Genomic DNA, 12,892 nt, shown 5'->3' with positions numbered 1-12,892 from the left:
ATGTTCATCTTACATCCTCCTTTCAAGACACTATCCATTCTGATCAACTGCTCTTCCAAGTCCTTTGCTGTCTCTAACAGAATTACAATGTCATCAGCGAACCTCAAAGTTTTTATTTCTTCACCATGGATTTTAATACCTACTCCGAACTTTTCTTTTGTTTCCTTTACTGCTTGCTCAATATACAGATTGAATAACATTGGAGATAGGCCACAGGCCTGTCTCACTCCCTTCTCAACCACTGCTTCCCTTTCATGCCCCTCAATTCTTACAACTGCCTTCTGGTTTCTGTGCAAATTGTAAATAGCCTTTCGCTCCTGTATTTTACCCCTGCCACCTTCAGAATTTGAAAGAGAGTATTCCAGTTAACGTTGTCAAAAGCTTTCTCTAAGTCTACAAATGCTAGAAATGTAGGTTTGCCCTTCCTTAATCTAGCTTCTAAGATGAGTCGTAGGGTCAGTATTGCCTCACGTGTTCCAACATTTCTACGGAATCCAAACTGATCTTCCCCTAGGTCGGCTTCTACCAGCTTTTCCATTCGTCTGTAAAGAATTCGCGTTAGTATTTTGCAGCTGTGGCTTATTAAACTGATTGTTCGGTAATTTTCACATCTGTCAACACCTGCTTTCTTTGGGATTGGAATTATTATATTCTTCTTGAAGTCTGAGGTCATTTTGCCTGTCTCATACATCTTGCTCACCAGATGGTAGAGTTTTGTCAGAACTGGCTCTCCCAAGGCCGCCAGTAGTTCCAATGGAATGTTGTCTACTCCGGGGGCCTTGTTTTGACTCAGGTCTTTCAGTGCTCTGTCAAACTCTTCACACAGTATCGTAGCTCCCATTTCATATTCATCTACATCCTCTTCCATTTCCATAATATTGTCCTCAAGTACATCGCCCTTGTATAGACCTTCTATATACTCCTTCCACCTTTCTGCTTTCCCTTCTTTGCTTAGAACTGGGTTTCCATCTGAGCTCTTGATGTTCACGCAAGTGGTTCTCTTATCTCCAAAGGTCTCTTTAATTTTCCTGTAGGCAGTATCTATCTTACCCCTAGTGAGATAAGCCTCTACATCCTTACATTTGTCCTCTAGCCATCCCTGCTTAGCCATTTTGCACTTCCTGTCAATCTCATTTTTGAGACGTTTGTATTCCTTTTTGCCTGCTCCATTTACTACATTTTTATATTTTCTCCTTTCATCAGTTAAATTCAATATATCTTCTGTTACCCAAGGATTTCTACTAACCCTCGTCTTTTTACCTACTTGATCCTCTGCTGCCTTCACTACTTCGTCCCTCAAAGATACCCATTCTTCTTCTACTGTATTTCTTTCTCCCATTCCTGTCAATTGTTCCCTTATGCTCTCCCTGAAACTCTGTACAACCTCTGGTTCTTTCAGTTTATCCAGGTCCCATCTCCTTAAATTCCCACCTTTTTGCAGTTTCTTCAGTTTTAATCTACAGGTCATAACCAATAGATTGTGGTCAGAGTTCACATCTGCCCCTGGAAATGTCTTACAATTTAAAACCTGGTTCCTAAATCTCTGTCTTACCATTATATAATCTATCTGAAACCTGTCAGTATCTCCAGGATTCTTTCATGTATACAGCCTTCTTTTATGATTCTTGAACCAAGTGTTAGCTATGATTAAGTTGTGCTCTGTACAAAATTCTACCAGGCGGCTTCCTCATTCATTTCTTAGCCCCAATCCATATTCTCCTACTACGTTTCCTTCTCTCCCTTTTCCTACTCTCGAATTCCAGTCACCCATGACTATTAAATTTTCGTCTCCCTTCACTATCTGAATAATTTCTTTTTTTCATCATACATTTCTTCAATTTCCTCGTCATCTGCAGAGCTAGTTGGCATATAAAATTGTACTACTGTAGTAGGTGTGGGCTTCGTATCTATCTTGGCCACAATAATGCGTTCACTATGCTGTTTGTAGTAGCTTACCCGCATTCCTATTTTCCTATTCATTATTAAACCTACTCCTGCATTACCCCTATTTGATTTTGTGTTTATAACCCTGTAGTCACCTGACCAGAAGTCTTGTTCCTCCTGCCAGCGAACTTCACTAATTCCTACTATATCTAACTTTAACCTATCCATTTCCCTTTTTAAATTTTCTAACCTACCTGCCCGATTAAGGGATCTGACATTCCACACTCCGATCCGTAGAACGCCAGTTTTCTTTCTCCTGATAATGACATCCTCTTGAGTAGTCCCCGCCCGGAGATCTGAATGGGGGACTATTTTACCTCCGGAATATTTTACCCAAGAGGATGCCATCATCATTTAACCATACAGTAAAGCTGCATGCCCCCTTGCTTTCAGCTGTTCACAGTACCAGCACAGCAATGCTGTTGTGGTTAGTGTTACAAGGCCAGATCAGTCAATCATCCAGACTGTTGCCCTTGCAACTACTGAAAAGGCTGCTGCCCCTCTTCAGGAACCACACGTTTTTCTGGCCTCTAAACAGATTCCCCTCCGTTGTGGTTGCACCTACGGTACGGCTATCTGTATCGCTGAGGCACGCAAGCTTCCCCACCAACTTCAAGGTCCATGGTTCATGGGGGGGCTACCACCACTAGCTTCTCTTAATTGTGCAAGTTGGAACTCTCCCTGCAATATACCCTACATTCACGTAGCCCTCCCAGCCTCAACCTTTGCTAGTCATTGCCCTTCGCCCAACTATCCCCTTCCCTATTCCCTCTCCGACACTACACAGCCTTTTATTCCACAAGTGCACCCATAATCTTTTATTTCTCTCCTTTTCCACCCCTACCCCACCCCCCACCCCACCTCCCACTCTCTGTATAGCATACGGATTGCATCTAGCTGCCGTACCCTCTCTTCACCTCATCCCTGCTTGCTCCACAAATAGCACTTTACCATTCCCCACCCACACAGAGCTCTCCCCCCCCCCCCCTACCCACCCCAGCCTCCTCCTTACACCCATCACTCAGAGTGACTGCTTCTCCCATCATGCACAGTTGCATGCATTCTGGCCTTGGGAGGCACAGAGAGAGCTCATGTGTGTGTGAGCTGCATTTGCATGACTGTGTGTGTGTGGTGGCGGGGGGGGGGGGGGGGGGGGAGGGGGGGCCGGCGCACGCATGTTGTCCATTTCAGAAGAATGCTTTCTGGCCGAAAGCTCGTGTGTTTAATAGTGTTTTTGTAATTTCTGTCTCCAACTCAACATCTCCACTATATGGTGAATAGCAATCTATCCTTTTCACAAATTGACATGAAGAAGGCTAACAAAGATGCTCAGGGAATTTAAAGAGAATTGTTTTGAAAATTGCAACAGTCTCACCGAAACATTGTTGGATCAATTTTGAGAGACAGTATTTGAGGAAGAATGTGCAACAATTCTGCTGCCTCATCATATATTGTGCACTGGGATCACAAAAAACAATATAAGAGAAATCAGAGCATGGAAACATTGTAGACAGTCCATTCCTCTCCCCCCTCCCCAACAACTCTGCTACAAACACAAATAAAGGATATGACAGAAAAACATGAATTTTGGTGCTGAGTGCCATGTAGTATATACACCACCTGCCACCTTCCAAAGTTCCACTGTCCGGCCACAGAGAAGCACTCCTCTCATGACTCAGTACCACCCAGGACCGGAGCAACTGAATTATGTTCTGCATCACTGTTTCGACTACTTACTGTGATGCTCCGAACTGAGAATGTCCTATCCTCTATCCTTCCCACCCCTCTCACAGTGATATTCCACAGCCCACTGAACCTACACAATATCCTCATCCATCCTTACACAATCCCTGCTCCCTTTTGGCTCATATCCCTGTAATAGACCTAGATGCAAAATGTGTCCCATACATCCTCCCACCACCACCTACTCCAGTCCGGTCACAAACATCACCTACCCCTCAAAGACAGGGCTACCTGTGAAACATGTCATTTACAAGTTAAACTGCAACCACTGTGCTCCACTCTACATGGGCACAACAACCAACCAGTTACCTGTCTGTAAGAATGGCCATCAGCAAACTACAGCCAAGAAACAGCTGGACCACTCTGTTGCTGAGCACGTGCCCAATGCAATGTTCTTCATTTCAATGACTGCTTCACAGCCTGTGCTAACTGGATTCTCCCTACCAACACCAGCTTTTCTGAACCATGCAGGTGGAAACTCTTCCTGCAACATATCCTATGTTCTCGTAACCCTCCTGACCTCAACCTTCATCAGTCATTGTCCTTACCCATCTAGCCCCTTCCCTGTTCCCTTTTCAGTTTACACATCCCTCTATTCCACCAATGCACTTTCACTTTTTTTTACTTTTCTCCTTTTCTACTACCTCTCCCCCCCCCTCCCCCTCCCCCTGGTTTGATACTGCATGCTAGTATATCATGTGCAAACCTCTTTATCTCTGGTTGGTTGGTTGGTTTGTGGAGGTTGAAGGGACCAGACTACAAAGGCCATCGGTCCCTTGTTCCACGGCCATAAAATCCTACAAGGAATTAAAAAAAAAAAAAAAAAGCAATTGAGATGAGAAGGGGTGACACAGAACCAGAAAGACACAGACAAAGACCAGACAAAAGGAATTAAAAGCACACAGAGTGTGACAGTGATTGGCCGATCATGAAAGGAAAAGCCAACCACCAAGAAACACACTAAAAAGCATAATCTAAAACTGGAGGCCAAAGGCCAGACTCAACATAAAAAGGACACAAACCCTCAAATTGAGCGATAAAAGCGCCCTGCAAGAATAAAACTCAAAACTAAGTCTGCCATCGCGGCATCATCCGATAAAAGTGCAGGGAGCATATCAGGAAGCACATACGTCTGCCTGAGCATAGTTAAAAATGGACAGGCCAACAAAATGTGGACCACTGTCAACACTGATCCACAGCGACAGAGAGGTGGGTCCTCACGGCAGAAGAGACGCCCATGCATCCGCCAGGTGTGGCCAATGCGTAGCTGGCAGAGAACAATTAAGTCCTTGCGGGAGGCTCGCAAGGAGGAGCACCACACACCTGTAGTCTCCTTGATGACTCGAAGTTTGTTGGGTGAAGGCAGGGGTGTCATTCATCACCCCAGGCACCAAGTACCTTCTTCCACAAAACTGACTGGAGATCACACTCCCAAAAGGCCAGTCTCCAAGGCTGGTGCATCGACAGCCTATTTCACCAGCGTGTCAACATGTTCATTACCCAGGATGCAGACACGACCCGCGGTCCACAGGAAAACGACGGAGTGGCCACAACAAGCAAGAGTATGGATGGATTCCTGGATAGCCATCACCAGACAAGAGCAAGGAAAACACTGGTCAACAGCTCGTGAACCACTCAGGGAGTCACTACAGATAACGAAGGACTCACCTGAGCAGGAGCGGATATGCTCTAGGGCACAAGAGATGGCGAGCAGCACTGCAGTGAAGACACTGCAGCCAGCCGCCAATGAGCATTGTTCATAATGATCACCTATAACAAGAGCATAACCGACATGACCAGCAACCATCGAACCATCAGTATAGACCACGTCAGAGCCTTGAAACATGGCAAGGATTGAAAGAAAGTGACGGTGAAGGGCCTCAGGAGGGACTGAGTCCTTCGAGCTCTATGCCAAATTGAGCTGAAGGCATGGGTGGGGCACACACCATGGGGGCATACACAGAGGGGCCCGGAAAAGAGGTGGAAGAGGGAAAAGCTCAAGCCCAGAGAGAAGAGCCCTGACATGAACCACGATCGTACACCCTGACCGGAGCCGCCGTTCTGAAAGATGGACGACCGAGTGAGGGAACAGGAGATGGTAATTGTGATGCCCAAGCAAGCTACAAACATATGCAGCATAAGCGGCCAGTAGTTGATGGTGCTGGATACGCAATGGAGGGACACCAGCCTCCACAAGTACGCTGTTGACAAGGTTTGTGCGGAAAGCTCCAGTGGCGAGTCGGATCCCGCTGTGAAGGATGGGGTCAAGCAACCGTAAGCCAGGCTACCAAAATCTAGACGGGACTGAATTAACGCCTGGGCAGCTTGTGTGACTCAAGCAACGAAGAGTGTCAAGATGCTGCCAGCATGTTTGTTTAAGCTGCCGTATATGAGGGAGCCAAGTCAACCAGGTATCTAAAACCAATCCCAAAAACCGATGTGTTTCCACCACAGCTAGAGGTTTGCCATCAAGATAAAGCTGTGGCAGAGGGTGAACAGTGTGATGCCAGCAGAAACGCTTAACGCAGGTCTTGGCAGCAGAAAACTGGAAGCCATGCGCTACAGCCCAAGACTGCGCCTGGCGGAGCAGCAAAAAACTGGAAGGCATGCACTACAGCCCAAGACTGTGCATTGCAGATAGCGCCCTGCAGCTGCAGAAAGGCAGCAGCAATGTCAGTGGAGTTATAGTATAGGCAGTCGTCATCAGCATACGAGGAAGCTGAGACGGACGTTCCCACCGCTGCAGCGAGCCCATTAATTGCAAATAAAAAGAGGCAGACACTCAAGACAGATCCTTGTGGTACCCCATTCTCCTGAACTCGGGAGGAACTATGGGAGGCCACAACTTGCACATGGAAGGGACGAAGCGACAGAAAATTTTATATGAAAATCGGGAGCGGGCCCCGAAGACCCCACCCATGAAGCGAGGTGAGGATGGGATGTTGCCATGCCTCCCTCAAGTCAAAAAGGACAGCAACCAGATGCTGACAGCAGGCAAAGGCCATACATACGGATGGCAGACTCCAGGCAGACCAGATTATTGGTGGCAGACTGGCACTTATGAAACCCGCTTTATCTCTGCATAGCCACTGCAATCTACAACCACTTGGACTTTCTTACTATGGTCAGGTCTTGGTCTCCCTCTACAATTTTTACTCCCCCCCCCCCCTTGCACTTCCCTTCATTACCAAATTGACAATAATTAAATGCTTCATGGTGAGTCCTGTTTTAGTCAAGTTGTGCCTGAGTCCCTGCCGTATCAGGCTACACTCCAGGCACATACCTTTAGAAAGGACTTCCCATAGCTTAAATGTATGTTAGACGTTAAAATATTGATCTTTTTCAGAAACACATTTCCAGATACTGTCAGTCTGTATTTTACATCACCTCTACTTCAGCCACTGTCAACTATTTTTCTCTCCAAATAGTAAAATTCATCTACTACTTGTAGTGTCATTAGCTAATATAATTTCCTCAGTATCAATTGATTTTAATTCAGTTACATACCATTATCCTCATTTTACTTTTGTTGATGCTCCTCTTATAATCTTTCTTAATGACATTATCCACTCCTTCCAGCTGATCTTTCGCATCCTTTGCTGTCTCTGACAGAAACATTATTCCAACAACAAAGAATGCATTCCAGGCCACATTGTCAAATGACATACAAATTGTACAGAAACAGGTTTGCTTTTCTTCCATCTTCTAAAATAAGACATATGGTCAACACTGGCTCATGTGTCTTACATTTCCTCTCCTAAACTGATCTTCCTCAAGGCCAGCTTCCACCAGAGTTTTCATTCTCCTGCAAATATTTTGTGTTATTATTATGGAACCATGACTTACTAAACTGATGGTCTGGTGATATTCACACCTGTCGCCACCTGCCTTCTTTGGAAATGGGATTATTACATTCTTCTTGAAGTCTGAGGGTATTTTGCATGTCATATATATATCTCACCCAGGTGAATTAATCATGAATGATGATCCCAATCATACAGTAATTCTGAGCAATTTTTCTCTACTCATGGTGCCTTGTTTTCACTTACGTCTTTCAGTGCTGTGTCAAATTCTTCTTGCAGTGTCACATCTCTCACCTTCATTTAATTCTTCTTCATTTTTTGTAATATTATCTTCAAGTTTATTTCCTTTGCATAGCCCTTCTATGTAATCCTTCAACCTTTCTGCCTTACCTTCTTTGATCAGTACTGACTTACCATCTGAACTCTTGATAGGCATACATCTGGTTCCCCTTTTCTCCCCAAGTTTCTTTAATTTTCCTGTAGGCAGCATCTATATTTCCCACAAGACTCTATATTTCCCACAGTCTTGCATGCTTCTACAGCTTCACATTTCTTCTCTAGCCAACCATCGTTTACTGTTCTGCACTAATTGTCTATCTCATTTTCAAATTTCTGTATTCCATTTTGCCTTCTTTATTTGCTACATTTTTACATTTTCTCCTTCACTCAATTAAATTTAATATCTTATAGTAAGGCATGAATTTGTACTAGATCTTATCTTGCTGTGTATGAACCTCTGCTGTCTTCTCTCAAAGCTACCAATTCACCATCTATTATATTCCTTTCCTCTGTTTCAGTTAGTTGTCATCTAACATTCCACAGAATCTCTCAACAACATATCATTCTTCCAAGTTATCCAGGTCCCATCTCCTTAATTACCTACTTTTCTTCAGTTTTAATCTGCAGTTCAAAAATAATATTTATGGTCAGAGTTCATATCTGATACTTTAAATGTTTCCAGTTTAAAATGTGATTTCTTAATCTCTGTTTGATTATTATATAATCTATCTGAAACCTTCCAGTGTCTCCAAGTCTGTCCCAGGTATACAATCTTCTTTCAAGAGTCTTAAACTAAGTATTTGCAATTATTAAATTATGCACTTTGTAAAATTCTACTAGTCAGCTTTCACTTTCATTCCTTTCCTTTTATCCATTGTCTTCCTCTTCCTACTGTTAAATTTCAGTTCTCCATTAATGAAATGAACAATTTCTTTTAACTCCATCACACGTTTTGAGTCTCTTCATCAGGACATCTAGTAGGCTTACTTGTACTACTTTGGTGAATTTTGGCTATGATAATGCAATCACTATGCTGTTCAAAACTGTTTGCCAGAATTCTTATTTTCTTTTTCATTATTAGGCCAACTCCTACATTACCAATGTTTCATTTTGTGTTGGTAACCCTGTACTCACCTGATTATAAACCCCCTTCTTCCTGCCAGCATATTTCACTACATACAATAAATGGTAGTTATTAAAAGTTTGAATTATCACCTCAAAGAAGTAAAATTTGTATTTTTTTTTCTTTTTGCAGATAAATGTCCATCACATAACTAGTAAAAAAAATTAAAAAACGGCACAGTCCATTTCGACTTTATCAATGGACTACATCACTTTGCTACGGCTCCTCTAGCAATGTGCTACGGTATTGTGGCAGTGGGATTTCCCATGTGTACCAGGACTGCAGATGTGTAACTACAAAACAAAAAAAAAAAAAAAAATGAATTATGGAACTTTATTTTCTTGAGGTCATAATTAAAACTTTATGACTATCCCTGATAACTTCAAGCTAACTACATTTCAAGTTCACTACCCTACTTAACTGATTAAGAGAGCTAGAAATTCTCTACTCCGACCTGCAGAATGCCACATTTGTTTTTCCTCCTGAGCAGTCTCTGCCCTGAGATCTGAACAGAGTACTGCCTTAAATCTACATATATACTCTGCAAACTACTGTGAAGTGCATGGCAATGGATACTTAGCATGGTACCACATATTAGGTTTTCTACCCATTATTGCATATGTGGTGCAGGAATGACTGCTTAAATGTCTCTGTGTGTGCTGAAATTCATCAAATTTTATCTTCACAGGCCCTATAGGAACAATACATATGCGGCTGAAGGAAAGTTCTAGATTCTTCATTTAATACTGGTTCTCGAAATTTTGTAAGAAGTATTTCGCCTTCAGAGTGTTTTATCCAAGAGGATGCCATCATCATTAAACCATACAGCAGAGCTGGATGTCTTTGGAAAATACAATGGCTCTATTTTCCCTCGCTTTCGACTGTTTACAGTACAGACATAGCAAGGCCATGTTGGCTTTATGTTACAAGGCCAGATTTGTCAATCATCCAGAAAGACAACATTCCATTAGAACTACTGATGGCCTTGGGAGAGCCAGTCATGACAAAACTCTACCATCTGGTGAGCAAGATGTATGAGACAGGCGAAATACCCACAGACTTCAAGAAGAATATAATAATTCCAATACCAAAGAAAGCAGGTGTTGACAGATGTGAAAATTACCGAACTATCAGTTTAATAAGTCACAGCTGCAAAATACTAACGCGAATTCTTTACAGACGAATGGAAAAACTGGTAGAACCGGACCTCGGGGAAGATCAGGTTGGATTCCGTAGAAATATTGGAACACGTGAGGCAATACTGACCCTACGGTTTATCTTAGAAGCTAGATTAAGGAAAGGCAAACCTACGTTTCTAGCATTTGTAGACTTAGAGAAAGCTTTTGACAACGTTAACTGGAATACTCTCTTACAAATTCTGAAGGTGGCAGGGGTAAAATACAGGGAGCGAAAGGCTATTTACAATTTGTACAGAAACCAGATGGCAGTTATAAGAGTCGAGGGGCATGAAAGGGAAGCAGTGGTTGGGAAAGGAGTGAGACAGGGTTGTAGCCTCTCCCCGATGTTATTCAATCTGTATATTGAGCAAGCAGTAAAGGAAACAAAAGAAAAATTCGGAGTAGGTATTAAAATTCATGGAGAAGAAGTAAAAACTTTGAGGTTCGCCGATGACTTTGTAATTCTGTCAGAGACAGCAAAGGACTTGGAAGAGCAGTTGAACGGAATGGACAGTGTCTTGAAAGGAGGATATAAGATGAACATCAACAAAAACAAAACGAGGATAATGGAATGTAGTCAAATTAAGTCGGGTGATGCTGCGGGAATTAGATTAGGAAATGAGACACTTAAAGTAGTAAAGGAGTTTTGCTATTTGGGGAGTAAAATAACTGATGATGGTCGAAGTAGAGAGGATATAAAATGTAGACTGGCAATGGCAAGGAAAGCGTTTCTGAAGAAGAGAAATTTGTTAACATCGAGTATAGATTTAAGTGTCAGGAAGTCGTTTCTGAAAGTATTTGTATGGAGTGTAGCCATGTATGGAAGTGAAACGTGGACGATAACCAGTTTGGACAAGAAGAGAATAGAAGCTTTCGAAATGTGGTGCTACAGAAGAATGCTGAAGATAAGGTGGGTAGATCACGTAACTAATGAGGAGGTATTGAATAGGATTGGGGAGAAGAGAAGTTTGTGGCACAACTTGACTAGAAGAAGGGATCGGTTGGTAGGACATGTTTTGAGGCATCAAGGGATCACAAATTTAGCATTGGAGGGCAGCGTGGAGGGTAAAAATCGTAGAGGGAGACCAAGAGATCAATACACTAAGCAGATTCAGAAGGATGTAGGTTGCAGTAGGTACTGGGAGATGAAGAAGCTTGCACAGGATAGAATAGCATGGAGAGCTGCATCAAACCAGTCTCAGGACTGAAGACCACAACAACAACAACAACCAGAATGTTGCCCTGCACTACAGGAAAGGTGGAACCACAGCTCCTCCAGTATGGTTGCCTGTACATTATTGATGTCTGCATCACTGAGGCAATTAAGCTACCCCACCCTGAAAGGTCCATTGTTTGTGAGGGCAGGGGGAGGAGAGATGGGGGCAAACCTATCAGCTTGTTATGTAATGGTTGGAAAAGTGTGCTAATTTTATGAAGTCTATTAAGCACACATTTTTAAATGTACTTTGCAGGATTTCATTCTTTCCTTCACCTTTTTATTGAGACTGAGTATTAGTACAAAATATTGTGCTGAGTTATTATGATGAAGTACAGTTTAACAGTTTTAAGTTACTGTTATTAAATGGATTTTTAGTTGTTGCTGACACATAATAGCTTACCACAAACCTTAAATAATGGCTCACACATCACCATCATCTCTTCAAGCTGTTGACGAACATATCCAAAATCACCCTGGGTATAAAAAGTTTGGAGCTGGTCCTGCTTTGACTTCACCCATCCCCGGTGATCACCAGGACATAGAGGCATTGAATATGACTCCTGTAGCTTGCAGCCTTGCTCATATCCCCAACATGCCTTTACATCTAGATACTCCTGCAAGAGCAAATGGAACAGTATATAAAAAGTCCAGTCTTATGAAGTGTCTCACTTGTTTCATCTTAAAGTTTGTTTCTGGTTGTGTGTCTTCATCGTGAAATCAGTTAGCATGTAAATCAAATTTAAGATGTCTTGGAACACAGAAATCTACATTAAATTGAAAAATAATATTAAAATATCTAAGAGCCAAATGGGTAAAATACAGATACAGTTACAAGTTTATTACATCCTAAAGTAGCTAGCAGCATAAGAAATAGATACTGTAGAATACTATGGTTTAAGAAGTATGTGTGTGTGTGTTTTTTTTCTTAACAGGAGCTAAGGAAAAACGTTGAGAACACAAACAAATAGCATCCCTTCAAAGGTGAGGGTACAGTGCACAAGGGCACAGCACTGAAAATAATATCAACGCCTTAGGGATTATTTACTGAAATGTTTGATCAGTTGGTTGAAGACAATAAGTTTGTTGAGGTCAATCTTCAATGAGAAATGAAGTTTGTATTTAAGCATCATAATGAATAAGTAAAATCAAAGCATAGCAAATATATGGCAATGTTCATAATATAGCCATGACAGTTCAAAATTTAATGTCTTTTGTTTCGTTCTGTGTTCCGTTGTCCAGCGTAATATTCAACAGGGCGCCAAATGTCCCGTTTTTTCGTAATCAGTAGTAACCTTATCTCTTTTTATTTCGCCGCGCGGTCTAATGCGTCTTGTCACGGTCCGCGCGGCTCGCCCCGTCGGAGATTCGAGTCCTCCCTCGGACGTGTGTGTGTGTGTGTGTTGTCCTTAGCACAAGTTAGAAGTAGGTAAGTAGTGCGTTTCGGCATGGAAGATAGCCGGCTCCTTTCCTTGCAAACAGGCAGCCATGCACGCCATCTCGCAAACTTGCGGCGAACCTTGCTCCGTGTGAGACGGGCCTAAGCTTAGGGACTGATTACCTCAGCAGTTTGGTCCCGTAAGACCTTATCAGAAATTTCCAAATT

At 42.6% G+C, this 12,892-nt stretch overlaps 1 protein-coding gene across 2 annotated transcripts in view; it reads right to left on the bottom strand.

Moving 5' to 3' along the window:
- Nucleotides 1–12,892, bottom strand: part of LOC126235833 (EGF domain-specific O-linked N-acetylglucosamine transferase) — a 140,429-nt gene that overhangs the window by 101,327 nt on the left and 26,210 nt on the right. For both annotated transcript variants that reach the window (XM_049944688.1, XM_049944689.1), the window contains exon 3: nucleotides 11,697–11,903. In XM_049944688.1, coding sequence (XP_049800645.1) covers nucleotides 11,697–11,903 — 207 coding nt within the window. The remainder of the gene's footprint in view (nucleotides 1–11,696; nucleotides 11,904–12,892) is intronic.

This window comes from Schistocerca nitens, chromosome 2 (genome assembly GCF_023898315.1).
Source record: "Schistocerca nitens isolate TAMUIC-IGC-003100 chromosome 2, iqSchNite1.1, whole genome shotgun sequence".
Taxonomy (NCBI): domain Eukaryota; kingdom Metazoa; phylum Arthropoda; class Insecta; order Orthoptera; family Acrididae; genus Schistocerca; species Schistocerca nitens.
The sequence above is the reverse complement of the archived record's forward strand: the minus strand, read 5'-3'. Positions and strand labels throughout refer to the sequence as shown.